This window comes from Ursus arctos, unplaced genomic scaffold, assembly GCF_023065955.2.
Source record: "Ursus arctos isolate Adak ecotype North America unplaced genomic scaffold, UrsArc2.0 scaffold_14, whole genome shotgun sequence".
In the NCBI taxonomy this organism is placed as follows: domain Eukaryota; kingdom Metazoa; phylum Chordata; class Mammalia; order Carnivora; family Ursidae; genus Ursus; species Ursus arctos.
Window position 1 is genome coordinate 57,556,233 of NW_026622808.1, and position 26,083 is coordinate 57,582,315.

A 26,083-nucleotide genomic window follows, 5' to 3' on the forward strand; every position below is an offset into this window, starting at 1 on the left:
ATCTCTAAGCTTTCACATTTAGGTGTGGTAGGTGGCTCGACTCCTTTGATTAGACGCCTTTTTTTAAAGTTACCTTCCAGAGCATCCCTGGCAAGATCCAGCACCCAAAGGTCTTTTGTAGCCAAGATGTTGGGAAACAATGTGTCATGTGGACAAATAGAAGTCAGTTCATGGTAGACCAAAATGTCTTGCTGACTCAGTGTGTGAAACAGGAGGGAGAGCAATGCTCAACAAATACTAATTAAGTACCTACTATGTATCAAACACTGCTTGGAGCACTGTGCTACATATTGATAAAGACTGAAAAAATTTGTGCCCCAGTGAGCCTTTATCTTGGGTGGGGGGGAAAGAGGAAGGGGAGACAATAAACCAAATAGCATATAAGCAAACAAAGTCATTTGCAGATGCTGGCGATGATTGCTATGTAAGACATCATAAAGAGGTGATGTGATGGAAAGTGAGAGGAGCCAGGTGGTGGTCTACTTGAGATAAACCCTCAGAAAAGGCTACTCTGAGGAGGTGATATTTGAGCTGAGTCCTGAGGGATGGGAACGATGAGCCAAAAGATGAGTCAAGTGCATTCCAAACAAAGGGAACAGCAAGTTCAAAGGTCTTAAAAAAGGATTAGCCTTAAAGTGTTTGAAGAACAGAAAACAAAACGTGTTCATTATGGTTTAAATAAAGAAGGTGGAAAATAACAGGAAATGGCACTGGGTACATAGGCAGGGACCGGATATGAAAGTGCCTTTGTAGAATACAGTGAATATTTCATATTTTATTCTAAAATTTACTAGGCCAAATGCTTTGCTGAAACCTTTGTTTCTGTTTGTGTTGTGTAAACATGAAACCAAAGATAGGGAATGCAGCTGCCTAACCATTAACACTCCTGAGTCAGGATGATATGCGAAAAGAGATGAGCTCCTGTAGAGAAAAATGCTGGTAATAATAGCTTGTATTTTAAAGCACCTGTCTCCAAAGGAGAACAACATTATTTATGTTGCCATATCACACTAATCACAGTAACCTTGTGAGTTAGATAGATTCAGGTTTTGATGGAACACACGGAGAAACTCAAACATTTTAAATCGAGTTGTTCTTTGACTTATTAAGTAACACAAAGGTCTAGATAAAATAGAATACGCCAAAAAAATGAAGAAAGAGAAAAAAGCTAATATGAAAAATAAAAAGAGCTACCAAGAGAGTCATTCGCCCGCCGAGCAAAGGGCAGCAAAGCAACCTTTATTTTCTCGAAAAGTCAAGAAAATAATAGTAGAGGGGTAAAAAAGCAAAAGTTTCAAACAGTCAACCAGACAATCAACAAGTATGGTTTGATTTTTAAAATTTAATTCTATGTAAAAAGAGCCTAAGTATATACACTTCTGGATTAGGTAAACCTGGATTATAATTCATTCTCTTCCTTATACTATATCTTTGATCTTGAGTGTTAACTTTTTCTTTGTATAAAATGGGATTAGTAATAATACTTTATAGAGTTGCTGCAAGGATTAAATGAATGAACATGTGGAAAGTGAGAAATTGAGTTCTTTATGGAAGCTAGTTAAAATTGACATTCCATTGTGATGGTGGTGGTGTTGTTTGCTAATGAATTAGTATTTACAAAAGTGATTAATTTCCCAAGCAGTCCACATATACACATTTTAAGTTCTTGTCTAGGTTTTGTTGCTGGAAACAAAAAATGATGTAGTAATATTGTGCAAGAGAAAGAGGAGCATAATCTCTTCTTTTCCAAAATGCAAGATTGCTGACCCCAGGCAGATTTGTCTTTGACAATCTCTACACACCTTTCCTCATCGTATTTTTTAGGTCATTAATTTCTTCTTGAGCTTTCTCAGCCCTATTTTACCCTCCCCATTACTTCATAGATAACATTTTCTTTTGTTTCTTTTTTTTTCTTTTTTTTTTTTTTTTTTTGGTTAATCAAAACTCCCATTCAAAGAATCCCTACTGCTCTTATTTACTTACTAAGAGGAAGCAATCTGATTGGATTAATTCACTCTTCACTGTAAATGACTACTCGCAAGGTAATGCATTTACAGCCATTTATGGTTTTAAAATGTAATTTCTGTAATTCCAAAGTAATCCCTAAATTGTAGAGTTTTCATCTGGCATGACTAAAGAGGGTAAGAAAAAAATTCAGGCATTCGGTGGGAGAACAGTGTGTGGCCATAATCAGTACCTGGGAGAGCTCCCACAGGCTCTTCCTTTGTACTTGGAAATAAGTGCTCTAAGAATTTTCATAGGGATGTCCATAGTAGCAGCCTTAGGACTGTGAAAGAACAAGGTCATAGGCCAGTTCTATGAATGAGTCATTTGTAAATTGAGTATACATTAACTTAGAAATATTAATAAAGCCCTTTTTATCTGTACAAAGATCTCCAGGAAAGAGATTTGCTTTACTTTTCAATGTCAGACTGCCACCTAGAATCAGATTTTGGTCCCTTACTTAAGACTGCCAACAAATTGGGATATTTAATATCAGGTATTTAGCATAGACATATGTTTTTCTTTTGTTTTACTTAGTTGTTAGAGAAATAAGATAGCTGACATCGATACTTGGAATAAAAGAGGAACTCAAAAAATATTTGCTGAAGATTGGATAAACAAATAGGAAAGTTAACAGCATAAGGAAAAGCAAGATACCGACAAGCGTATCTATCAGTATTTTGTAATCATATATACATACATTTCAATTTCCATTTATATCCATTCGATTTCCATCTGGTGTACAATGTGAACTTCCAAAACTTTAAGTTCAATGAGTAAATTTATATAATCAGTAAATAATATAATGTTTCATCATTTATCTCTGTTTCAAACATCATGTTTGCATCCATTGTAGAAGATAAACAACCATCAGTTTTTATTGTTTTATGAAAATATTTTCCACTTTTACATTAAAGTAATACAAACTTCCTCAGGTCATATCATCATAAGAAAAAGTTCTTAAGGAAAATTTTCTGAATCCATTGTATGTGAGTGTATCTTAATTGTAAGTCATATAAAGAATACAGTCCATGCACTGGAAAGGATAAGGTAGCTTGCCTACTTCAGCTCCTGTCTAGACTTAAAAAAACAATTAAGATTAGCAAAAGAAGATCTGTTTCAAGCCTTATTGCATTTTTTTTGCCATGGTACAATTGATTTGACCACTCTAATGTTACCTTACCTGGTGGAAGTTTGGACGCACAGGCTTTCCCCCAGTAAGTCACTTTCTGTGCAGTTTCCTTTGATGGCGAGAAATGATAATGATAATGCTAACATTTATAGGCTACTGACTTTGGATCAGACAGTATGTAGATGCTTCATATGCATGATCTTCATCTTTAAAGAGCTCTCTGAGATCTCTAATATCCTAATATTAGAGTTGAAGAAACTGAAGTTCTAGGAGATTAAACAACTCACATACCACCATCATACAGCTAGAAAGTAAGAGTACCAGATATGTACTTAGGTCCTTCTGACTACAATGTTAAACCATTATCCAGTTCTTCCTCTTGCTATATATTCTTACTGGGAAACCCAGTCAACCATGCCAGTTTCACTAATGGTTTCTTGTTTCTTCCTGAGTGGAAAGAATGTAAAAGATGTGGCTTTGCAATTCCTAAGGTTTTATAAATTTAGACTTGTTTTCAGTAGGAGTCTCTAGAATTCAAGAAACCATGCAAATGTGCATCCACAAATGCATACACTCAGGGAACAAATGGCAGAGAGTCAAGACATAATTTTAAACATGCTGCATGATAATCAGTTTTTAAAGTTATGCTCCAAAAATACCTCTTTTAAAAAAATAAATGGTGCAATCATCATTATGGAAATTGTATTCATAACAAATGTATTGCTTGACCATTTTTCCAAGCTGATATTGATTTCCTTATTGATTGCTACTTTCAAAATTGGAGGGAGCAATAACAAAGGAAACTGGTGATGGAAATTTCTTGTTCTAAGGCCACTCTATAAGAATTAATAGGATCCACGCCTACCCAAATCAGAATAAAAGTGAATTGTTTTTTTTTTTTGACTTGTAGTGAATAATACATGTATTAAAAATACGTGCATTATTTGCATAGTTTACTGTTTCATTCCTCCTCTTTCCTTTTCTCCTACCTCTTTGTAGATTCTTAACAAACCATGATGTGTGTTGTGATCTCATTAGCCTCTTGCCATTTTAAAACTAAACTTCTTATACTCTGGCTTGTCCCACCCTATGAATGGCTTTAGCTCTTCCTTGTTCAATGGGTAGTCCCTTAATGATGGCCTAAATAAGTTACTCTTTCTTACTTACTGTTATTTCTCAAAAAAATATCTTGGGCCTTCTTGATTTTATTTTCTCTAGAGTACATCCAGGTATTTATTGTAGGGTATCTCTTCCTTTCCTCTAAACATTTAATAACTTCACAGACAGGAAATATGTGGAGATTTTTCCCCTCACTCTGATTTACTCTGCAGTCTGAATTCTAAGTATTCTCATATATTAAGGCTTTTTATTATTTATCACATATTGCAGCTTTAAGACCTTTGTATACTTTTACTCCCCCGGGAATTTAAATGCTAAATCATTTCCTCCATGCACTCAATACACTTTCCAAATACTATAGCATATTTTCTAATCTCATTTAAAAATGAAATGCTGATATTACATTCCATAGCAGAATAAAGGACAATTGTTTCAGCAGAAAAATATGGTATGAAAACACATCTGCCACAAAATTGTGCATCCCTTGGCATATGATTTCTGGAAAAATTTATATAAAACGCTGGCGAATGAAATCAACACCAGAAAGTATAGCCATTTATTTTTTAAAAGTCTAGGAATCACATGTCAATGAACCATATACAGAGCTGGAAAAACAAATTGTTTTGAAAAGCCACAATACATGGATATTAATTCCTCATCATACGTATACAACATTTATTCAGCCATTTCTTTTGTAACTGACTGCATTGTTCAGGTACCTTCCTGAAAACGCAACAATCATGCTTCTTAATAGAGTTGCCTCTGATTGTTTTCTCCTTGTTCAATTTCATCCTTTTCACCTAATGTTTAAAATCCTACATTGAGTACTCACCCACAAGGAAAAGCAAAGGAATAGAAGATTTGGAATCAAATGTACCTACTCATTGCTTTGTGCATTGAAATGTGGATTTTCTTACACATTCACTAAAGAGCTTAATATTCATTCAAACTTCTTTTTTTTTTTTTTTTTTTTTTTGTCTCTAAGATGTTGAGTAACTAGTTTGAATGCTCTTTTTTCACTGGCTTCACTAAATCAGTGGGGAAGCCATAGCTTCTGGTGTTTGAAAACAATAGCTTTGGAGGGAGACAGGAATTTGTATTTTTCTGACCACTTCCTAGGTGGGTGAAGATGATACTAAACGTCTCTGAGCTTCACTTCTATCACCTTTTAGTTGGGAATTTAACCTATGATGGAATTAAATGAGATCTATATGAAAAGTGCTTCGCACATGGTATGACCTCAATGCATTTTGCAGGAAGATGCTATTATTACTATTAGAGCAATGGTCATGGTAATAGAGCATTATCTATAATATATTCTAACAATCTTGTAATGTCTGTTGCTAGCCATCATTACCTACTACCAAGGCTTTAGAAATAAAATGACTCTTAGAAAAATAACATATGTGGGAATTTGCTGAGAAAGGCCTGAGCCATGAGTATACAAGCTTCAAAAAACACCATTCACACACATAGTTCTTTGATTTCTACAATTACCATGCTGCTAGTAATTGTGATCTGGGTGGATAGTTATATCCAAAAAGACCAGTTTTGGACATGCATTTTTTCCTTAAATATGTGCATAAATATAGTGTCCTTTGTTTAGGATCTATAGCTCTCTAGAATTCTCTCTAAATTCATTTTACTCTTTGGAACACTCTCCTAAATAGAATGATTGGGTTATGATTTGCCACTGTATTATAATGTTCTTCAGTGGACAGAACAAACATATACCAAACACCAAACTTGTGGCATGACAGGCTTTGTGTTTGGCCTTGTGCTTTTCAAGTATTATCTTATTTAATTGTTACCCATGACTCTTACTTTAAAACAAAGCACATTTATTCATATTTATTTATGAGAAAATGAAGACTTGCCCAAGGTCAGCAACATGCCTAATATATGGCAGAGTTGATTTCAAAGTCCAATCTGTCTAAATGCAGTCTTTTTATTCACTGTGTAAATAGGGTTTGCCATGTGGAATTTATTTCAACTAACTACTAAGAAATATGTCTAAATATTTTCTCAAATACCAGATTAATGTGATTTATTCTGACTGCCCAATCCTTGTAGAACTGCATGAGTTCATAAACCAAAAAGGAAGAAACAGGAATCTAGTTTTTTAAACTCAATAAGGATGGTTAAAAATCATTGCATGTGTTTCTCATTTTCTTTCCCATCTCGTAATGCCCCTTCTCTAGTCATAACCATGGTGCATTTTGCCTAGATAGGACTTGATCTCTATTATCTATTAGCCCTTACTTTTTCATGCATCTCTGAAGATTGGATGGGATGTTTTTGCAAAAACTTAGATGATGTATTCTAAGAACCTATATGCAGAAGTGACAATTCAGAGTGATTCACTGTCACATTTAGGGATAATGGTTTATAATATTAAACCATTTTCTACAATAAAGTTTTTTTAAATCTCTCATTGAATCTCTTTTGAAGAGCCATTTCCTTGAAAGAAAATATCATGTCTTAGTCTCACCTTATGCTCCTTGGATTAAAAGAATTGTATTGCAGCAGAAATGTAATTCAAGTTATAGTTCTTTTTTATATTGTGCTGAATATGTACATGTCCTCCAGGTGCCCTGTTTCATGACTCAACTCTGACAGTCTTTGGCTTCCCATGATTAGGTGTTACCTGTCAGTCATGCCCACTACACTCTTGGATCCCTACAGGGTGGAAACTATAGAGGATACAATGTTTGTATCCTGAGCTGACAAATGATGTTTAATGAAATTTTTATAAGTACTCAGTTGATGAAAATAATAATGTATGATCTTAAAATTTGTGTAATTCCAGAAGTTGGTAATGAAGATATGTATGTGTCTAAATTTTTTAATATCCTGACCTCTTCTTAAAGTCAAGCATGACTGTAGAAACATCCCCTTTTGTAACCGCAGGAAGGCTGTCTGCTTTCTCCCCCTAGCTTCATCACTCATTAATGTAGCCTTTAACAAACCTCATGGTGCCTCTCCTTTCTAGCCTATAAAATGGAGACATTAATGGTAATTAACTCATATAATTGTTGTTAGTATCACTTCAGATACTTGCTATAAAATGCTTACCAAAATGGCCAGCATGGAGGAAATAGTCAGTAAATGTCCATGAACTCCAGTGTGCACATCTAGATGGCCTTGCAACCCTGCAGAACATACTTGGCTTGGAATAACCCTCAAATCTGATAAGAGGTTATTAAATCAGATGTTTTAGACAACAAAAAATGAAATGGTACTTAAAATACTTCTTGTTGAGAGGATTTACTTTTAGGAGGATGGAAGAAAAACCATTTTTTTTTAAACAGTGATATGTCTGTCACTTTATTAGACATATTTTTTACATTAACTCATTTTTATTGGCAACTGCTTATTCACTGACTCAAACTGTGATCTTTGGGTTGTAATGTCTTATCTTTCTAACCAGACTTGACCTCCTTGACAGAAGGGAACTTTTTTTTTTTTCCAAACGGAACCTTGGACAATACCTTATAAATTTTTAAAACTATACAAGAACTTTGAAACAATTATGTATATGTGCGTATGTCTGTTTATACATTGTATATAATGCGTGTGTGTGCACAAACAGAGTCATAGTCCAGGTACTTATGGAGCGATACATGTAGTTGTATATAATGAATGGTTTGTGAAATGAATAGAATTGAGGATTAGATAACATGAATTTACATCCTGATAATGATATTTAATTACAAAAAGATGTTGGTGAAGTCACTTAACATCAATAAACCTTGGTTTTTTCCTTTAGATATGTACTGTCCAATAAGACTGTCTTCAGTGATGTAAATTTTCTATTTTTCTGCTGTCCAGTACGCTAACCACTAGCTTACACGTGGCTGTTGAACATAAAATGTAGCTAGTATGGCTCAGGAACTGAAATGTACATTTTATTTAATTTTATATGTTTTAAATCTAACTAGACACATGTGGCAAGTAGCTCCATTACAGTATAGATACGAATCAAGGATGACAAGACAATAACATGTGAAAAGAGGCTACACTGAATTCTCTTGGTTTGGATGATACAAAGGCTGTTTTTCAGCAGAAGACTATCCTCTTTTGAAACACTTATACTCCCCGGTAGTATCTTAAGCCTTTTTAATTTAAACCCTTTTCCCTTTATTTCCCTTAACAGATCTTGAAAACTTTAAAACAAGAACAAGAAGCACTGTGTCTGTCCGTCAAGGTCAGGGGATGGTACTACTGTGTGGCCCACCAGCTCATTCAGGAGGTAAACTCTAAATGCACTGAAATGTCCACACTTCACTCGCTGCTATTTTTCTTGCTGATTTTTCACCCCCCTTGGCACTAGCTAAAGGAAAAGTGTCATTTGCAGAGGTTCCCAAAGTCCCTCTGTGTCAAGGAAGAATCGTTGTCAATGCCTCCCATAATTAGGATAGGAAAATATCAAATTCTGCAAATGTTCTACCCCACTGCTATCTATCTGGCACAAGGGGAAAAGACACCTGAGTCCACTGAGATCAGAATCCTGTTGCTTGGTAAGGCAATGTAGGTAAAACTACCAGTACTTTCTCCAACTTGATCAGTTTCAAAGCTGACATTGCTTTATTTCATCTTGTGTTTGGTCTGGGAAAGGATCAGATCCAGAACCCAAGTCCTCTGACCATAGAATCCAGGATCACTTTGTAAAAGACTCATAATAACTGGATCAGTTAGGAATCCATTTGAATTATTTGTGTTTATTTTTCTAAGTTTTTATTTAAATTCCAGTTAATTAACATACAGTGTAACTAAGTTTCAGGTGTAAAATTTAGTGATTCGTCACTTACATACAATACCCAGTGTTCATCACAAGTGCCCTCCTTAATTCCCATTAAATAAATAAAAAAATAAATAAGGAATTCATTTGACTGCAGATAACTAAAAACCCACCTAACACAGGTTTCAACAGACTGGAGTTTGTGTTGTTCTCACAAACATTTCCAGAGGTATGTAGTCTAAAGCTGATAGCACTTCTTGAAGATGTCTTCCAGGACAGAAGCCATTTCTCGCATCCTTTTCTGAAGATTTAACATGTGGTATGGCTAGGGTACCAAGTGTGCAGTCCAGATAGGAAGAAATAGAAATAGTCAAGGACAAAAGTCAAAAGTCTCCATCTCAGTTTGCCTTTGTATTATGAAAGGTTAGCTTTGCCCCAGGACTTTTAATTACATGTCACTGATCACCCCCAGTGGCAAAAGAGACTGAAAAATCAAGTATTTTATACATATCAATTTGATAGCCCAGAAAAAAAAAATCATAATTTTATAATAAGGGACACTATAGAGACATGCTGTATAGGCAACTGACAACATCTGCCAAAAAAACTAACGGTGACTGACAGGCAAATCTGACTTCCCATAAAGGTCTCAGTAGTGTGGAGGTTTAATAGATAATGATATTTATTAGGATTCCTTTAAAACTTGAGGTAACAAGATTGATAAATTCTATTCTTGGGAATTCTGGCTAAAGTTGAATTTGCTATCTGCTATCCTTGTTCTTAATTTTCTGTTTGGCTTATCACATGATGAAAAGAAAAATATATATTTTAAGCTGAGAATTTGAAAACACCCTTTTATTTTTGTCCTGTATTCTAAAGTTGTAACTTTTCCTTTCTCATCTAATGCCCCAGCTAACCTTTCCAGCAGGAAATAACAATTAGCAAAATAGCTAAAAGACTTGTACTTCTGACATGACAAATATAAAAACAGATGAAAGAGGCAGGTCCCCCTCTGAGTCTAGACTGAAGACACGGAATTATTTGAGGTTCTGGTTTTTGAAGACTGGTAGAGAATCCAGATTAGATTTTGGTAGTTTGTGTTCTGAGAGATGGGTTTATTCCTTAAGACTCCCCTTTTCCCTTAAAGTTTGTACCAGAAGCATTAAATTTGGAGTCCAGGACATGAGTTCCAGTCCTGACTCTGTTTCACATCATTTGATATTGAGCAAATATTTTCAAATTTTTGATGCCATGCTCTTCTTCCCTATACAATGAGGAGATGAAAGGAAATCTCTCAGATCCCTTTTAGTTGTATCATTACCTGGTAGTAACTCAATAAAGACTAAACATATTTATCTAGTATGTTTGCATTATTGAAGTTCTGTCATTCATATGAAGAAAGCCATTAACTGGACGTATATTTAGGTTAAAGTGAAGCTCACTCAGACTAACTTTTCTCTTTCTATGATGAAATCTGATCAAAATAAGAATTGAAGGTTTTGCTAATTTCTTCTGCAGTCTACCTCACAGCATTAAACTTTCATACCATGGCAGCAACTCTAAAAATTAATCTTGTAGGCATATTAAGAAACAAAGTGCCCCACTACTCCCTGGTATAATGGTATCTTTGGGAAAGGCAAGGCACCTGAAGTGTTGCCATGCTGCTACACAGTGAGACACCTGAAGACTTTCCCCTTCCCACAGAGAAATATATTAAAAATTTTTCATAGACATCCCCTGAAATGTGCTTGTCTCTGCTGGCAGCAGTCAGCAGCTCTGAAATCCATTTTCTTGAGCTATGCTGACATTCCTGACAGTCTTGATGGTGAAAGACAAGGAAATAAATATTCTCATTATGGGCTTTATTAGAAATTGCGTGCTCAGTAACAGTGTGGGCAAAGCAGGCAAGGCAAGGAGATGTGCAAGAAAACAGACAGGATCTTGAAGGGTGTAAGAGAGCATCTCAGACAGCCATCAGTTTGGGGCAATGGAGTCAATGATTATCTGATGAAATCTCCCCAATTACTCAAAACCTTTCAGTGCAAACTGTGCCACAGTGATTCTCTCATTGCTTCTCCAGGCTGTGTATCACCTGAAAGCCAGCAGAATCACCACGAGCCACTGGACATACTGAGCATTTTAGACCCAGCATATGGTACCCCAGTTTCAATTGTAACAGATCATGCAGAGGGCAGGAAATGAGTCAGCCTTTTATTGTATCAGTGGGATACTGAGTAATGGTGTGAAATCCATTGTAAAGGGTGCTGCATGTCCTCTTTCAAAAGCTGTGCAGTGTCAGACCCTCTTAGGGTAACATAGAAATGAGCAACAATTAATCCATTTTGAAAAGCATTTCAGTCAGCAGGTATTTCCAGTACTTTACCAGTCACTACATGTAACATCTTTGTCATCTCTTGGTTAATAGATACGAATTCAGTCATTGCATAGATTTTACTATTAAATCTTAACACAAACACCAAACAATAGAAGCCACTGTGATGGGCTCTGGTTGTGCATGGTGTCCGTTCATATTAGAAATAGAGGTTATTGAGATCCAGAATTTTCTCCTTGATTTCCATCAACTGCAAGGTCATTTGGCTCCAGGAATTCATAATGCTTAACGAAGCTCTCGTTAAATAGCAGTAGAACCAAGGTACTTTGAGAGTCTTCCTACCACTGACTAAAATTGTATTATTCACCAATGAATTCCTCATGAACTGCTCAAGGGAGGTTTTTGTTCTCACTTTCCTTTTATATATCACCAATATCCTTGCTACTCAAAATGTGGCCCGTGGACCAGAAGCATCTGCCTCACCTGGCAGCTTCTTAAAAAGACAGTTTCAGGCTCCACCCAGAGCCTACTGAATAAGAATTCACATTTTATTAAGATCTCCAAGTGATTCATACACACATTACAGTTTGAGAAGCCCTGAGCTACATCTGTGATTCTCTCTCACACACCTCATTTCTGGCCAGTGATGGGCAGGAAGCTGAGGCATAACCAGGGAAACATGTTAAAGCCATAGGTGTCCAACCACTTCCCAAAGATGTTTTGATTCCACAAATCTATTGTTTTAGAGACTCTAAGGCAGCACCAGATTTAAGATCCACCCACTTTGATCACCTTCTACAAACCCAACCCAGATTCACACTGCTGAGATAGAGGTCTTTGATTTCCACATCTCTCAAGCAGAAGGGTTGAGCACTTTTGTGTCAAATTTGCATTTAAAAGAATTTGAAATAAAATATAATCACCTCAGGCTTTACCTTTACTTCATGTATTTTTGTGGTTGTTGATAAGGGAGATGAACACCAAAAAAAGACTGGCTTTTTCTCAACTATTTATCTTCGAAAATAGCATTTTACATCTGGCCAGCTTTTACTACATTATTATTAGTGAAAGTATGGCTTCCTAGAGTATTAAAAAGAAACCACGTGATTCTGATTCTAAGATGATTGTCATTGTTGTGGGTTTTATAGAAACCAGCTATAATTGTCATCATTAGATGCTTTTACACAGAACACATTCCCATTAAAGTTGGATTCTGTTCACATGGTATGAGATGCAGGGACCTTATAACACAGCATCTGTAGAGTTCTTTATGGTATTTATAATTTTTTAGTTTCCATTATATTATCTCTGATCCTCACAATAATCCTATAAGTAAGGACATGTATTTCACAGATAAGGAAATCGAAGCAAAGAGATTATGTGGGGTCACACACTAATCAATGGCAGGGTCAAGAGTTATCTTTGCCTAGAACATGACCATTTTTTTTTCCAGCCCAGGAGACAACAGTAGAAACAGGTACTGGATTCTCTACGCCAGGAGTTCTTTGGGCCCCATCCCAGATCAATTAAGTGTGCCTTTCTTGAGAGGGGTCCTCTGGCATCATTTATATTTTTTAAAACACTATACATGATTCTAATATGCAGCCAGAGTGGAAAATGTGTATCTCTGCATTACAAAATCAAGTAGATCTTGTCTCACTAGAACCTCTCTGTTTGCAAACATCTCCAGGGGCCAGGAAATTTGATTTGATCTGGACATATCCACAAATATAATAACCCTAACAGAAGCATGCCTTCCCACAGTGTAGTTATTTCAGCTGGGTCATTTTGTATTTACTGTGGGACAGAGGAAAAAGCATGAAACTAGGACACCCACATTCCAGACCCAGATCTCCTATTAACTTACTATGTGGTCTTGGGCCACTTATGTAACTTCTCTGAGCCCTATTTGGTTTCCGTCATCCCACACATACTGTTTCTAGCATCCAGATGTCACCTTCAGGATCGGGCTCACCCAGTTTCTTAGTGAGTTCAAACCATGCTGACAGGTCTTGGACCTGGACTGATGTTGCTATGCTAAAATGTTTTTCCTCTGTGCCCAGGATAATCTTCAAGACACCCACGTTTTGTTAAGCTGACAGTTCTGCCTAACCTTAGTCCATGCCTTATTCCTTATCCCAGACTAGCTCCCATCCTTACTAGTTCTGTGTACCTTCAGACTTTTCAAGTGCATCTTTATTTGATCCAAATACCAATTCATTTTACTGTAGTATAGACTTGAAGTTTAGCTCTTGCCCTCATGTCTTACCCAAAGATCCACCCAGATCCAAACCTGGAACCATAACACGCTGTCCTTTGGATTTCAAGTATTGCTGACATTTAAGAAGTTTACTTATTGGGCCCCACCCATCATTTCACACTCCCTGGAAAATTGACATCAGAATGGATGGATTCTAGTTTCATTACCATGTGATTTGGACAACTGGCCACTTTCCTTAAGAAGCAGTCCCTCCAATTCCAGTTTATTCCGTCTACTTTCTCTCATCCACATTTTAGGCTCCCATTCTTTGTTTCCAGCATAACTCTCAAATCCTCATACAGTATTATGCTACCCAAATGAAATTTATATTTATTCTGTAAACCTCTCAAATATGTAGTTAGAATAAAAAATATAATAAATGTGGCAGTGACCTACACAGTTAAAAGTGTTCTAAAATATGTAGGAATAAATTTAACCAAGGAAGTAAAAGACCTGTACTCTGAAAACTATTAATGATGAAAGAGATTGAAGACAACACAAAAAAATAGCAAGATATTCTCATAGATTGGAAAATTAATATTGTTAAAATATCCATACTCTACAAAGCAATCTACAGATTCGGTGCTTTCTCTATCAAAATACAACTAGCATTTTTCACAAAGCTAGAACAAATAATCCTAAAATTTATATGGAACCATGAAAGACCCTGAATAGCCAAAACAATCTTGAGAAAGAAGAACAAAGCTGGAGGTATCAGAATCCCCAATTTCAAGATAAACTACAAAGCTGTAGTAATCAAAACAATATGGTACTGGCACAAAAACAGACACATAGATCAATGGATCAGTGTTGAGAGCACAGAAATAAACTCACACTTCCATAGTCAATTAATCTACAGTTAAGGAGGCAAGAATATACGATGGGGGAAAAGACAGTCTCTTCAATAAATGTTGGAAAACTGAACAGCTACATGCCAAAGAATTAAACCAGACCACTTTCTTAAACCCCATGCAAAAATAAACTCAATGGATTAAAGACTTAAATGTAAGATGTGAAACCATAAAACGTCTATAGAAGAAAGCATAGGCAGTAATCTCTTTGATGTTGGCCTTAGCAACATTTTTCTGAATATGTCTCCTCAAGCAAAGGAAACACAATCAAAAATAAACTATTGGGACTACATCAAACTAGAAAGCTTTTGCATTGGGGCGCCTGGAAGGCTCAGTTGGTTAAGCTTCTGACTCTTGATTTTGGTTCAGTTCATGATCTCAGGGTCGTGAGTTCAAGCCCAGCTTGGGCTGCATGCTGGGTATGGTACATGCTTAAAAATCTTTCTCTCTCCCTCTGTCCCTACCCACTCCCTCTCTCTCTAAAAAAAAAAAAAAAAAAAGTACAAACTTCCAGTTATAAAAAAAATAAGTCATAGGAATGAAAAGTATAGCATAGGGAATACAGGCAATAATGTAATAACTGCGTGGTGACAGTAACTAAGATTATCATGGGGAGCATTGCATAATGTATAGAGATGTCAAATCACTATGTTGGTGTACTAATAAACTAATAACACATTGTAGGTCAACTACGCTTCAGTAAAATAAAACATATATATTAAGGGTTAAACTTGGATAAACCACATTTTTTAATATTTTTATGGAACATGCATTCTGAGTTTTATGTCTAACCTAAGAAACTTCATATATTTACTTAAATAGATATCTATTGCAACTCAATGAGGAAAGGGTAACCTTTAGTAATAGGTTAATCAGTACCACAGACTACTAGGTATTTTTTTTGTTGTTTTGGGGTGTTTTCTGTTTTTGGCATTGAACATTCTTTTATTTTTTTTAAGATTTATTATTTTATTTGAGAGAGAGCAAGAGAGGGCAGTGGAGAGGGGCAGAAGGAGAGGGAGAGAGAGCCTCAAGCAGACTCTGTGCTGAGCACAGAGCCCAATGTGGGGCTTGAACTCAAGACCCTGAGATCATGACCTGAGCTGAAACCAAGAGTTGGACCCTGAACCAACTGAGTCACCCAGATGCCCGAAGCATTAAACATTCTTAAGGCAGTCTTGTTTGTGCTGTTTGACTCTACCATATTCCTTTGAAATCTGTGAACCTGAACTCCTTCATCTGAAATGTAATGGTCCAAGTCCTCCTTTTTTTTTTTTTTTCCTTCTCATTTTGTCAACCAGAGGAGATTTTAGACATTAGTGATTTAGTCAGCATAGAATAATGTGAAACAGTTTGGAAGGTGATGCTTTTCTTCATTCATTAAGCCTCCCTTTTTTCACTCATTGAGCAGAAAAAAGTGCTACATTGATCTGGGACTACTTGTTATAAACCGTCCCACACAAATGGCATGGTGGAGTGTTTCATGTTTGGGAGGACCGGCCACTAGGATTATTTGTCTTTATTATACCAAACACAGGCTCCATTTCTCACAGCCATGAGATCGTTTAGTTCAAAGAAAGAATCAGCAAAGGAAGCAAAAGGGGGGAATTAGGCCTTGCATGCCTCGAAGAATGACTTACTGCTCTCCCACTGGATATGACCACAAGATTGAGAGTCAATATTTCTGATGTCAATCATCTCCACAATTAGTTAAGCTTATTATATGATGCTACTGACATACTTTTTACCTCTGATTTTCCTATCAGCTCTTTACAACAACTTGAATGTTTTATGACCATATTTTTTGTACTTTGATGTCAATAACTATATACTTATGAATAGAAAAAAAAATGAGTACATAAGTAGCAGACATTCCCTAGCCATAGAATAATTCTAAACCTTATACAGCTGAGCCACCAATTTCTTAAATTAAATTGTATAGAGAATTGCTGGTCTGGGTTCTAAGAAGAGTTCCCCAGGAATGATAGCCATAGAATTTCTATCTAATTCTCCTTTTAGTTCTAGTTAGAGAGATGTTGAAGCTGTTCTGCAGCTATGGCAAATCCATAGCACTGAGAAATAAACTCAACTACGGAATAAATAGCAATTAATTAAATTTCTTTGTGTTCAGTAGCCTAAAGAGAATCATTTAGTTTAAAAAAAAAAGTTATTTCAGAAATAAATTTCAAGAAATTCTTTTTCTCTCTCTCCTTTTCCTTCTTTGCTTCTGTATAAATGTTTCCATGTTCATTATTTGGCAGAAACCAAAGCATTTTAGTTAATTAATTATGGCCGTAATTACCCAATGTCTCTCCTGACAGTTACTCTGTATTTAACTTAATGATAGGCACTATATAAAAGTATATGTGGATAGATTTAAATTCAGGTTGGAAATGTTTCTCTTTTCTTTTTAAACATAAAAAAAAAAATCAAAGAGATTATCTCCAGTTTTGATCCTTAGAACCAGAGGCCCATTGATCAGTCAAAGTCAGGGCCAAATGCATTAGCACCAAAAGGAAATGGCATTTGGGAACTGAGATTTGATCCATAAAGCTGAATGATCTGCAAACTGTGATCATTCAACAAAGCTCAATTTCATGTTGAGCTTTCTCTTTTGGAGTCATACTGTCCCAGAAAGCAGTGAAGGATGGTATTGTGTTGGAACACAGGTGCTAGTTGGGATGTGAAGAGTCTGGAGATGTGAAAAGCACATTACATATCCAGTAGAGTACTACCAGGGATATACCAGCCAGAACAGAACAAATGATCAACACTGATCTTTCAACAACATGAACCTGACTGAGCATTTCATAAATAATCCAGTGGACAATCACTGCAGGATGTATGGGAACCATTCTTGTTTTAATGCCCACTGGATATAAGCCCTGTGAATCTCATCTTTTCAGCTGAGGAAGAAACAAGCAGCTCTTTGGATACATTTGCAGCAAGGAATTGGTGTTTTGTCAGGTCAGTGCATCATGATGTTACATTGAATTAAGCAGGATAATGGTGCAGTACATAGAATGAGGAAATGCTGCCTGAGTCCTGGAAATTTGGAAATAGACTCTGGTTGGGAAATCAGAAATTGGAGGCTCCAAAATGTTCAGTACTGCAGGGATCTTGATCCTGTGAGTATTAAAGAACAAATATGAAGTCAGCCATTTTTCTACTATATGTATTTTGTAACTCATTCAGTTAGTTTTCAGACATTTAGGAAGACAATAACTTAGGTAGGCCAAATCAAAGACCAGAGAAAACTACATATTTGACCAAGTGAAGTTCATATCCAAAAGAATAAATTGTAGCATTTTGTCTAAAGATAGGGCTATAGCTTCTGATGCTGTGTAGTATTCGAATACTGATTTAAAAGAAAATGATTTAATTAAATGGCTATATATTCATCAAGAACGACAATATGGATGAAAAACTTTTTTTAACAAATCATGCTGATTTACCCTAAATATATTCACTAATGATTTTGTCATTCGAGACATGTAGAATAAATAAAAAATTCCAAATGGAGCAGTAAGTGTTTTACAGGGAGACCAACTCTGTCTACGTAATGGCCTAGAAGATATGTCACATCTTTAATTCGGCAGCTGATTGGGAGAATGTTCATGATCTCATACATAGATACTGGCTGCTAACAAAACAACTGATAGCTCTTCTGTACCGAGCCAAGAAAGCTCTCACATCTCCACATGTAACACACCCAATTTTTTTCACATCAGATAGTTGCAGGTTAACACATTATCATAATCTTCACTGTCAGAATTAACCCCTGGAAAGGAGTTGTGTTATAACAACACTCCACAGGAATTCATAAATCCATATGGCAGGCACAGCTGGAGAGATAGTTGCAGATGATAATGTAGCATTTCAGAAATATCCGAAGAATCTCTACTTTGTGAAGTAATTTGGAATTTGTATGCTTTCTTATTCTCTTAAACAACACAAAGACTAGAGAACCCCTGAGAAATGCCAAAATAGTTTGGTTGTAGGTGTTTGAGGCCAAGTTCTTATCACTTTATGCAAACTTTTGCCTTTTGAAAAGACAAACAAGATTTTATAACTAAAATGTAGCTGACATAAGTATCCTATTTCTTCCACTTGTGGTTCCCATTTACTGTACAGTAAGGTAGGTATAACACAGCTCTGAAATGAACACCTAAATACAAGAAAGACATTCCTACACCTTAGTGTCTGTGAGTCTTGCCACCATTTGAATTTGTGTACTATCTCTGCAAGCCAACATTCCTTATTAATGTACAGTTCCAGGTTATTTCAGTGGAAATGGTTGTGATAAATGGGATTTATAATTGGGTCCTAATGGAAGTATGTAAATTAGGATTTCAAGATTGAAGAGAATAGATTGCTTTTTTAAGTAAAAATATCTAGCTTTGGCAGAACATCTCAGTTGCCAGACATTGGCATAGGTGTAGTAGATAAAACAGTGACCAAAAACAGAAAGGTCCCCCTACAGTAAGACTTACGGGGCTGCTGGGCAGTAAAGGGGTACTCAGATAGTCACACTGGAATGTGTGCTTTGGGTTGTGGGCTGGCAGAAGAACAGAGTTCAGTGATCTGATTGTGTAAAATATAGGCATACTTCAGAGATATTGTGGGTTTGGTTACAGACCAGTGCAATAAAGCTAATATTGCAATAATATGAGTCAGATACGTTTTTTTGTTTCTCAGTACATATAAAAGTTATATGTACACTATACTGTAGACTAATAAGTGTGCAATAGCATTATGTCTGAAAAACTGCACATACCTTAATTAAAAATACTTTATTGCTAAAAAGTGCTAACCATTATCTGAGCTTTCAGTGCGTCATATTCTTTTGGCTGGTGAAGGGTCTTTCTTTGATATTTATGGCTACTAATTAATCAGAGTGATGGTTGCTGAAGGTTGGGGTGGCTGTGGCAATTTCTTAAAATAAGATAGTGAAGTATTCTGCATCAGTTGACTCTTTATTTCGCTTTAACACTCTTAGAAGCCATTGTAGGGTTATTAATTGGCCTAACTTTAATATTGTTGTATCTCGGGAAATAAGGATATGGCCCAAGGAGAAGGAGAGAGATGGGCTGATGCCAGCTGGTGGAGCAGTCAGAACACACACATTTATGAATTCAGTTCACCATCTTATATGGGCACGGTTCATGGTGCCCCAAAATAATTACAATAGTAACATCAAAAATCAGTGCTCACAGATCACCAAAACAAAGGTAATAATAATGAAAAAGTTTAAAGTGTTGCCAGAATTACCAAAATGTGACAGAGACATGAAGTGAGCAAATGCTGCTGGAAAAATTGCACCGACAGACTTGCTTAACACAGGGTGGCCACAAACCTTCAATTTGTGAAGAAGCAATCTCTGCAAAGCACAGTAGAGCAAAGCACAATAAAATGAGGTATGTCTGTTGGAAGGACATGATGTAGACTTGGAGGAAACTTCCTTGAGAAGTCTTTCTGGAGCTCAGATTTAGAAGGATGAAAGAGTAGAAGGAGAAAATAATATTCCAGACCAAGCAACAGTACGTACGTCTGGAGTGGGAAGGTTGTCTGGCCATGAGGAAAGGTGACATGGTAGTGTCCGAGAGTGGTGGGGATGGTAGTTCAAGTTTAAGTCTGGGATATTGGCAGAGACGAGTCTCTGGAGTAGTGTTAAAGATTTGGGTTTTTCTGGAGAGGATGTGGAGAAAGGGGATCCCTCCTACATTGTTGGTGGAAATGCAAGTTGGTACAGCCACTCTGGAAAACAGTGTGGAGGTCCCTTAAAAAGTTAAAAATTGAGCTACCCTATGATCCAGCCATTGCACTACTGGGTGTTTACCCCAAAGATACAGATGTAGTAAAGAGAAGGGCCATATGCACCCCAATGTTCATAGCTGCAATGTCCACAATAGCTAAATCGTGGAAGGAGCCGAGATGCCCTTCAACAGGTGACTGGATTAAGAAGTTGTGGTCCATATATACAATGGAATATTACTCAGCTATCAGAAGGAACGAGTTCTCAACATTTGCTACAACATGGACGGCACTGGAGGAGATAATGCTAAGTGAAATAAGTCAAGCAGAGAAAGACAACTATCATATGATTTCTCTCATCTATGGAGCATAAGAACTAGGATGATCGGTAGGGGAAGAAAGGGATAAAGAAAGGGGGGGTAATCAGAAGGGGGAATGAAACATGAGAGACTATGGACTATGAGAAACAAACTGAGGGCCTTAGAGGGGAGGGGGGTGGGGGAATGGGATAGGCCGGTGATGGGTAGTAAGGAGGGCACGTATTGCATGGTGCACTGGGTGTTATACACAACTAATGAATCATCGAGCCTTACATCGGAAACCGGGGATGTACTGTATGGTGACTAACATAATATAATAAAAAATCATTGTAAAAAAAAAAGATTTGGGTTTTTCTGAAAGTAAGTTAAATATTGGGAATTTTTTTTTAAGTGAAATAGGGGATGAGTTAGAGTAGAAGGCAGTATTGAAAAATGGGCTCTTGGCAGCTAAGGCTGATTAATTATTATCTAGCTTTTTGTAAAAAACAAAGAAAGAAAAAGTTCTCATCAGACTAAAAACATGGTAGTCATCAAAACTTTACTTGAAGAGTTACCTATAATTACAGCACAAATAAGCCAAATGGAGATATAACCATAGGAGACTGTCTTAATCCATTCGGGCTGCTATAACAACATACCACAGACTGGGTAGCTTGTAAAGAACAGAAACTTATTTTTCACAGTACTGGAGACTGGAAGTCTGAAATAAGGGTGCCAGCACGAGCGGGTGAGAGGTTTCTTCCCGGTTCATTAGAGGTAACATTCTGCGGTATCCTCACATGGCAGAAAGGACTAGGGAGCTCTGTGGGGTCTCTTTTATAAGAGCACTTATCCCATTCATAAGGACTCCACCTTCATGAACTTATCACTTCCCAAAGGCCCCACCTACTAATACCTTTACCTTTAGGGATAAGATTTCAAAATATGAATTTTGGGCAGATACAGTGTTAAGACTAGAGCAAAGACTCATGACTAAACAACTAAATTAACAACAAGGAATATGGGAAGGATATCTTTAAAGGCTTCCAAAATAGCCATGTTATACCTCTATATCAAATATATTTCGATCTGGACATCTTAATTAAAAAGTCTGATGTCTGTCCCCTTATTATGAGAATAGATTTATAAGGTATCCAGAGGAAGTATCCTACCATATTTACTAACACACACACACACACACACACACACACACACACACTATACCATGTCTCCCCAGAATTACTAGAAATCAACAGTTCTAACTACTGCTTTATAGAGAAAGAGGCTACCATGCATATTGGGTGTGGACAGAGGAAAGGTGTTATACCAGTTCACTGTGGAGGTGATAACTGAAGCAATAGAAAGCTCTATCTTAGTTCCTCAGAATCTTACTAAATTAATGATAGCCGGACACCAGTAATTTGGAAAGGAAACATGGCTATCAAATTGCTTTAAACTGAAGATTTGAGAAGGGGATTCTGGGATCCCCTGTAGTTAGTTTGAGTGAATAAAGGGATACACCCATTTTTGGTTGATTAATCTAAGACCTGGATAAAACCATAACCAATGTTAATAAATAGAGTTAAATAAAAAATCTACTCCATCATGGTGACCTAAGAAAATACTCCGTGATAAAGAGTGGGGGCAAGAGGAGGGACGAGTCAGCCATTGTCTGAGGATGTAAAACAAAACATAACAAAGATGCATCTCTGTTGTGCTTTCAGTCAAGATGAAGAAAGCATAGATTCTATGAAACAGAGATGCTAATGTGAAGAGGGATCTGACTCTGAATCAGACTGGCATTTAAAAAGAGCTAACAAAGATGAGAAATGAAAGAATTAAAACCTGCAGTGCGGATGCAATAAAAAGCCAAATGAACATTGTAGAAAATTGCATTAGCGATAAGCATGACTAACTAGCTAAGCTTTTTTAAAGAATGCAAAAGGAACATAGAATGATTAGAAAGCTTCATAAATATGGGAATTTGGGAATAAAGATCCAATCTATACATAAACAATGTAATTAAAAAGGTATTTTATCAGTGCATATATACTATTTTATTTAATTTCATGGTATACTTAACATTTCATACCAACACATCATCCTTCTAATAGTAAAAACATGTTGTACTTTCCCCTCGTTGAGAGGGAATCAAAAATTTTTACATTATTCTTTATTCTAATAATTAGAGGAAATGTAGATCAAGGTAGATATGAAGACAGAATGTGTATCTTCCTAGTTGCTGGAGATAGTTAAATCAAATAAACTGTAATCTGTTTGACCAAAGACCAAAGGTAAAGATGAGCAAAACAGCATGAATAAAAAATTCACAAAGATGACAGATACAAGAGAATATAGTATATGACAGAAAATACAAAGAGATAAAACCTTCATATGAACATAAAAGCATCAGATTCAGTTAAAAATTTGTTTGATATAATCAGAATTTGATGGCATTTATTATAAAATAAAATATCTATTCTAACAAAATAGACTTTAAAAAAAGAAAAGATAGTAAATTTACTAGTTTAGAACCAAGTATTATTTATATGCAAAAACATTAAATTGGGAAAAGATACGTTTTATTATTAAGATACACAAACCCTATGAAGACATCCCAATTATTTTATTTTAAACACCATAAAGCATAGTGTCAAAATTTTTAATGCTAAATATTTAGAAACACAAGAAGGAATTACTAAAGCATATTTTTTCATTTAATTTGACAAACCAAGTAAATAGAAATAAGGATACAAAAAATTGAATAATGTAACAATAAAACATATGTACTAGTCCTCTCTTATCCACAGGGAATATGTTCCAAGACCCCCTGTGGATGACTGAAATCACGGTTAGGACTGACCGTATATTTACTATTTTTTTCCTATACATATATACCTATGATGAAGTTTATCACTTAAGCATAGTAAGAAATTAACAACAATAACTAATAATAAAATAGCACAATTATAGCAAGATACTGTAATAAATGTTAAGTGAATATAGTCTCTCTCAAAATATCTTATGGTACTATACTAACCCTTCTTGTGATGATGTGAAATGATAAAATGCCTATGATGAGATGAAGCGATGTGAATGACATAGGCATTTTGACATACCATTAGTCTACTATTAATCTTCTGACCATCTATCAGAAGGAGGATCATCTCCTTCTGGACCACAGTTGACCACATGTAACTGAAACCATGGAAAGCGAAACTGCCCATAAAAGAGAGCTACTGTATATTTATATACTTTCCTTTCAAGTGCCCGTGTAATGCTTATTATAATTGGCTACATAATACGCCAAGAAAAAAAAATTTCAACAAGTTAAAATTATATACATCAGTCCTTATTTTCTGCCATTATATAGTTAAACTAGAAATTAGCTATAGATAATTTTATACAAAAATAACCACATTAAAAAAACAACCCATGCAAATTTCAAGTCATTTTTCTAGTATCTACTAGGTCAAAGCACAAAGAAAAACCATAATTTTATGGATGTTTCAAAATTTGAAGAAATGAGAACAAATGCATCCACACTGATAAAATTTACAAAAATTGTACTCAGAAACAAGTTAATAACTTGAAATTTATTATTAAGAAATTCTGGAAATCAAAATCAATGAACTAAGTATTCGCCTCATGAAAGTTAAAAAGAAAACAATACAAACCTAAGGGAAAGAGAAGGAAAGAAAATAAAGGTCAAAATTAGTAAATTGGAAAATAGAAACAGTACACGTGAGATATCCGAGAGAAGTTTTGAGAAGAAAAAAAAAAATACAAGTGTATTTCTCCCCAAATCTAATAAAAAACAAACCAGAGAAATACAAATACACAAACTTAGAAGTTAAAAAAGAGCATACAATGTTGTATACAAGATTTAAAATCATAAGAGCAGACTATCCACAATCCTGTGATCATTTAAACATCTAGGTGAAATGAAAAATCTGCTGAGATCATGTAGATAAGAAAACTGAACCAAGAAAATATAGAAAATCTGAATAGACAATTTATCATGGGGAGAATTGAAAGTTGTCAGGAATCACTTTCTCCCAAGTGCTCTGAGCCATAAATTTTGTAAGAAATGTTTTTTTCAAATTTTTAAGGTAATTCCCTTACCAAACAGTTTGTGTCAGAGCAGACAGGATGAAAAGCTACCAGTTCATTTAATGAAATCAGTATGATCCTGGCTCCAGAACCTACAAAGACAATAAAAGAGGAAGCAACCTCACCTACGAATGTTGGTAATACTTATATAGTGGATAGTACATGTCAGGCATGATTTTAAATTCTTTATATGTATTAACATTTAGTTCTTACAACAACCATATGATATAAGTGCTATGTATTCCCATTTTATAGATGACAAAACCCCCAAGACATTGTTAAAGTAAATATGACGTTCTTCAATAATTTATGAACAACCATTTTTGGATATGTCTACAATATGAGGAAAGTCTTAAAAACACAGATAACTCCACAAAGAGTATTCATTTAAATCTTTCCCATATTCTGGATTAAAAATACAAAAAACAAAGTTATAAAATAAAAACGTAATGTTAAGTAGAATGATACTGCTATGACCAGCTAAAGGACAACCAACACCCGAAGAGGGTAGGAGACCTGTAAGAATGAAACAGTGTTGATAATTATTAAAGCTGAATGATACATGAGGGTTCGTTATACCATTGTATCTACTTTTGCAGTTGGTGTATGTTTGAAAATTTCTGTAACAAAAAATTTAAAATTAAGGTATATGTTGGCTTTAGTGAATTCCAAGGTTGCTTCTAGCTTAGATTTTACATGGTTCTCCATTGTTAATAACCTTTTTCCAAAAAAAATGTTTTCTACCAGTCTTTGTGGGAGTGAGATGTTTACATCGTATGGAGGAGTTTCTACAATGAGTGAACATATGGGTATCTTGCCAATCATATAGCTATTTTATTATTTATTCTCCATTTGAAAATTGATCTAGATATTCAAGTTAAAATAACTGGCATTACTACCCTGCTTTGAGAGATGCGTTTCACTAAAAATGCCTGGATTGGCAATAATCCGCTTTGCTCCTGCCTAGAGCTGTTCTGAGTCTCCGGTGGCAGGTCCTCGCCGTGTTACTGGGGCAAGTGTGCAGTGATGTGCATTAAATCTGCACTCAGCAATGCTCAGATGATGACTTTCTGCAGGGAATGAAGAAAATATACATATAAACACCCCATTCCCAAATGGCACTGTAGCCTAGTTAAGAGAATTGCTTGCAGGGGAGTACATTATGCTAAAAGGAGTAGTTCATTTTCAGGTTAGAAAACTTTAAATTCAAGTTGACATAGCTTCTGTTTTCATTTCCATACTTATCTCAGCTGGGGAAATGTGGCATTTGTCACTAAAAATCAACCAGTGAAAGACAGGGAAGGGATGAGGAAAGTCAGTGGTCCAAACCCTGAAAGTGGCTGTCATCTGAAACAGGTCATGTTTTATTTGGTAGCAAATACCATACCAAATTTGCTTTCCACTGGTATTCCTTCTTTTATTTTCAACAAAATCCCATGTACCTAGCAGCAATCTCTAATAGCAAAAATGCAGTTAAC

At 35.8% G+C, this 26,083-nt stretch overlaps 1 protein-coding gene across 8 annotated transcripts in view; it reads left to right on the forward strand.

Annotated features, from left to right (window-relative positions):
- The window catches only part of LOC113256632 (contactin-4), an 877,814-nt gene that overhangs the window by 651,418 nt on the left and 200,313 nt on the right, over positions 1–26,083 (forward strand). For all 8 annotated transcript variants that reach the window (XM_057311891.1, XM_057311888.1, XM_044385021.3 and 5 more), the window contains one exon: positions 8,412–8,507. In XM_057311891.1, the coding sequence (XP_057167874.1) occupies positions 8,412–8,507 (96 nt within the window). The remainder of the gene's footprint in view (positions 1–8,411; positions 8,508–26,083) is intronic.